Below are 5289 nucleotides of genomic sequence, written 5' to 3'. Positions count from 1 at the left end.
GTCAAGCATTGATACATTTAAGAGACAAATTAGCGAAAATTTTGAAATGAGTGACTTGGGTCTGTTAACGTACTATTTGGGAATAGAGGTGAAGCAAGGAGATGGGGTTATTGAGTTGAGACAGACGGGATATGAAAAGAAGTTACTGGCGCAAGCTGGGTTAGAAGAGTGCAACCCAACGAAATTTCCTATGGATACAAAGGAACAGCTGACTAAGAATGAAGGTGGGAAAAGTGTTGACAACACTAAGTATAGAAGTCTGGTGGGTGGCTTAAGGTACCTGGTGCATACCAGGCCTGACATTTCTTTTGCGGTGGGATGATAAGTCGTTATATGGAACATCCCACTGTGTTGCACTTAAATGCTGTGAAGAGGATCTTGACGTACGTTCAAGGGACGTTGGAACTGGGTCTGGTGTACTCAAAGACAAGTGGAAACAATGTTTTAACGGGGTTCTCGGACAGTGACTTGGCTGGCAATCCTGAGGACAGACGAAGTACAAGTGGGATGGCATTCTATTTAAATGAAAGCTTGGTGACATGGGTGTCTCAAAAACAGAGGTGCGTGGTTTTGTTGTCGTGTGAAGCGGAATTTATGGCTGCAACTGCAGCGGCATGCCAAAGCATATGGCTTCGTAATGTTCTGCAGCAAGTTACAGGTGAGCTTATGGGTCCAGTGACATTATATCTTGACAATAAATCTGCTATTGATCTTGCCAAAAATCCAGTGTTACACATTGATGTGCGATATCATTTCATTCGTGAATGCATTGAGCGTGGTGAGATAATTGTGAAGCATGTGCCAAGTGAAGCTCAGCGTGCAGACATTTTAACGAAGGCTTTAGCCACTGTGAAATTCGAGCAAATGAGGCTCCTTATGTGAGTTAAGAAAGTTGGTGAATCAATTCAAGATTAAGGGGGAGATTGTTGGTATTAATCTTGAATTAACATTAATATTTCATGTCTTTAGGTGTCTAGTCAGCTGTGCAACGTTAATATCACTACACCATATTTGGCTTATTGCAACGGCAAAAGTCAATATTGTTGCAAAAAATGTTGCTATAGGCAAAAAATAGCTACCCCTTTGTAATATTTTTTGAAAATGTTACCTAAAACTGAAAAGTGTTGCATGCCTGATAAGTTTTTCAGAGATTTAAAAATTTTGATACCAATTGTAACATTCTTGTCAAACGTTACAATAGTTTGCAAAATTTTTGTCAAACTGAACAAAAAAATAGGCGGGCTTCTTTAATTTAGTTGGCGGGTAAAAACCAAAATCCCGAAAATTAACCCCAAAACCGAACTCCCCAAAACAAAATAAAACATTAAAACATATAATCTGCCGTCTTCTTTGGGAACCCTAGCCTCCTTCTTTTTCATTCTTCAATTTGTTCATACAAGCTCCGATGCGCTCATTCTGGTTGAGTAAAAGCTTATACAAGCTCCTATGGTCAATTAGAAGGTCATACAAGCTCCGATTTGTTTTCTTTAGAGTTTCGATTGTTCGATTTGCTCATACAAACTCATAAAACCTCCGGGTATGTCATTGTCTGGGTCTTTCTTGCATAGATTTGTTTCTTTGTGTCAAGGATGTATGTATCTAAGAACTCAATATTTCAATTAGCTTCTTTTTGTGTTATTTTGGTTTGTTTACTTAGGTGGGTCAATTTTTTCGATGGGGTCATGTGGGTGTAAGAGGGTCAAGTGGGTTTCGACCGAACTTTGGAGCTTGAAGTTCAAGTGGGTTTCAATTAAAATTTGGAGTTTTGGTTTGTGATTGGAGTTTGGATGTTTGGGTTTTGGTTAGTAGCGAGGTAACCAAAGTGAGGTATTATTCTTTTCTGTTACTTCCTTGCTTTCTTTTTTAGTACTTGGTTTCTTAGTGTATTGCTTGCTTGGAACTTTGCTCGTTTTTTCTTTATTAGTGAGTATGTGTATGTGTTTCTCTGTTTTAATGTATAAAGATGTCATGCCTGTTTGTTATTTTGTCATATGCCTGATCCACATGCCAAATTGAGTTTTATTATAGTGACCTTTATTTGTATTTTCTTTGACTTTTGGAAATAGTTAGATACCAAAATGGTTAATTGGTTGTGAAAGAGCATATGTCCAGCTATGTGTTAGTATTTTCACTTTGACATAATTTTGAACACTATGCTGCAGGACAAGATTTAACGAAAAGGATAACAATAATGAGAAATAGAGAACTAACTGAAACAAGGATGATTTAAGTTGATTCTCTCATCCATCACACATTGTGTTAATATTAACAAACCATTTACATATGTTAGCTTATAATAAATGTGAGATGAATGACATAAATTGTATCAGGCTCTAAAGGGGGATCTGTCTTCTTTAGAATTGCGGCCATAAGAAGAGCTTGATGCACACAATGCTACCAAGATGGTGTTTTATTTATACATATCTTTTTATATTTAATTTTCTAATCTTGTTTGTATATGTTCATTATTGATTGTTTACTCACTTTTACTCTCTGTTTACTTAGCCTATGTGTGATAAAAGCTAACCATTACTTACAAACAACTTTGAAACTTACTTTAATACTACCTAAAAGAAGATCACTGGTGATTGCACTGAAGATGGCATCCTCACTGCTTCATATGGGTACATACGGGGGCATGAAGGGAAAAGTATATGTAGCTCGTTCATTCGTGAGGTGTAAAAACTAATTTATTATTTCTTTTTATCATATATATATATTTGCTGATGTTTCTCCCATCAGCTTTGATTAGATACAGAACCTAACTAGATGGGGAGGTGCACTACTGGAATTATCTCAATTTGGCGGTATCACTGAATCTAAATAGATGATTAAGGGTATTCCTTTTACTTGTGTTGGTTCTTGGACTACATATTTCTTGCCTTATCTCCTTTCATGGCTCAGTCCAGGATCGAGGGAACATAAACATAAGATCGAGAGACCGGCATATTCTAAATAATATAGTGTCACAATTGTATATAAGTATTGAATTTCCAGAACAGGTACTCATCATATAGAGTCAGGATAAGATAACAATTATGTTGTGATTGTCTAATTTTGATACCCATCCATAGTAGAATAAGGGTTGCGTCTACGGAAAATGGTACACAAATCAATCTACCTCATTCTTTAATTATTTACCTTTGATTATATTGCACAGTAGTACTTATGAAAGACTATCTCATTATTGCACGCTACTAAAATCAGTGTAGGAGGTGATGTGTGCATGGTTAATGAAAGAGGCTTCTATTTCAACTTTGCAGAAATTCAGAAACCTCTCTATGCTAATAGGACTAATTTAAATATGAATGGGTCATGTGCACAAGGTACATGTAACATATATAACTTAATTTTCGACAAACATATTTAGTATTTGTACTTATAGAATTTAAATTTGGTTCATGTTATTGCCTTGCAGTCTATTAAACTACACTTATGCAGATGAAAATATCGAATGCAGCTTTTAGTCACTTTGAAACGAGGAGGATGGGAATGCAGCTGCTCAACATAGTGATGAATGAAGATTTTTAGTCACTTTTTTTTTTACTTCTTCATCTATTCTTGCTTTTAGATTGACTTTTGTAAGAATGGTTTATAAGTTGGTGCCTTAGTCTAGTTTCTATGTATCTTTCAACTCGATGACTCGGTTTGTACTTTGTATTTTCTTTTTGTCAATTTCAAGTCAAGAAAATTTCATAGTACTATTGCATTTATATAGTATCATTGTAAATCAGGCCTCAAAAGTATTGCAACAGAATACATAATGTTGCCAAAAAAATTAAAAGCATTACAATACACAAAAAACTGTTGCAGAAATGTGTTACCAAAAAACCAAAAAGTATTGCAATTGGTTTAATATTGTTGCACAAACTGTTACAACAAAATTTCAAATTATTGGTATGCAACAGTTTTTAAGGATATAGTGTTACAAAGAAATGTTACAGTAAATTTATTGTAACACAATATAATTGTTACCAAAGGCCTCGAAAATGTTGCAACAAATTACAATTGAAAGTCTATGGCAATACCTCAAAAATGTTGCAAGAAACCAAATATCTGTTGCCACAGGGGTCTATTGCAACGGCAGCAAATGCAACACCGAATTTTGGAAAAAATGTTACCAAAACGTCTATTGTAACAGTTTTAGGCCCTAAGGTTACATTTTTTAGCCGTTGCAACAGGTACAATATGGTGTAGTGTATTAATATTTCGATTAGGTCGTGGTTTATCAGAGTTATTTTAGGAGTCTCAGCAAGTAATGGATGTAGTGGACGTAGTGGATGTAGTTTAGGAGTGTAGTGCAAATATTGTTGTCTTGTGGTTTTTACAAAGTTCGAGTATCATCAATATCTGATATCAATTCTAAAACATCAATAATATTGAAGATTGTCAAATTCTTGAAGATTCACCTACTGAGAATTTATTGTCCGCTGATTTACAAGATACCAGTTCTGATGAATTGGATATAGATCACACGAAGAATCATACAATTTTTATAACAGCTTTGGTTTGACGCATGGGTTTGCAGTACGTAAATATTCTACGTACAAGTCTAGAAAGGATGAAGTTATTGTCAGAAGAACATTTGTATGTAATAGAGAAGGTTTCAAAAAAAAGAAAGAGGCTGATAATGGGGACAACATAAAACGGCGTCGAGAAACTAAATGTGGTTGCAAAGCTTCAATGGAAATTATCCTAAATAAATTAGGAACATGGGAAATTAAAAAATTTAATGATATCCATTCTCATGACCAGCTCAAGAGTCCGAATAAAAAAAGAAAATTAAGATCTCACAACAAGTCTTATAAAGATGCAACTTGTAAGAAATTAATTGATAAATTTAGTAGTTGTGGAGTTGGGCGAGCTAAAATATCACGCATTATAAATAGTGCAAGTGGTAGTGCTATAGATGTCGTGACACCCCAACAATGTTCTGAACATTTAAGAATCAAGAGAAAGAATAATATTGGCAAAGAGTGTTTGGTTGTAATGCAAAGTTTTTTAGAGAGAAAAGCAAGAGATTCTGAATTTTACTATGCCATTCAACTTGACGAAGAACGCGGATGCAGAAGTATTTTCTGGTGTGATGCTAGAGCGAGAAAATCTTATAAAAAAAATTCTGATGTGATAGTATTTGATGTTACGTACAAGACAAATAGCTTTTCGATGCCTTTTGCATCTTTCACGGGTGTGAACCACCATAGATAGTCTACTTTATTTGGTTGTGCTTTACTTTCTGATGAGCGAGAGAAAACATTTGTTTGGTTATTTAGACAGTGGTTGAATTGT

General features: G+C 35.0%; 1 protein-coding gene across 1 annotated transcript; it reads left to right on the top strand.

Moving 5' to 3' along the window:
• Positions 1-333: 333 nt before the first annotated feature.
• LOC135149404 (secreted RxLR effector protein 161-like) lies at positions 334-882 on the top strand. The gene has a single exon (XM_064085107.1). It carries the CDS (start codon positions 334-336, stop codon positions 880-882), a length of 549 nt encoding a protein of 182 aa, XP_063941177.1.
• Positions 883-5289: the final 4407 nt, after the last annotated feature.

This window comes from Daucus carota, chromosome 9 (assembly GCF_001625215.2).
Source record: "Daucus carota subsp. sativus chromosome 9, DH1 v3.0, whole genome shotgun sequence".
Taxonomy (NCBI): Eukaryota; Viridiplantae; Streptophyta; class Magnoliopsida; order Apiales; family Apiaceae; genus Daucus; species Daucus carota.
The sequence above is the reverse complement of the archived record's forward strand: the minus strand, read 5'-3'. Positions and strand labels throughout refer to the sequence as shown.

What these genes read in the sequence shown, in the direction of transcription:
- LOC135149404 (XM_064085107.1), top strand. Translation starts at nt 334, where the DNA reads ATGGAACATCCCACTGTGTTGCACTTAAATGCTGTGAAGAGGATCTTG.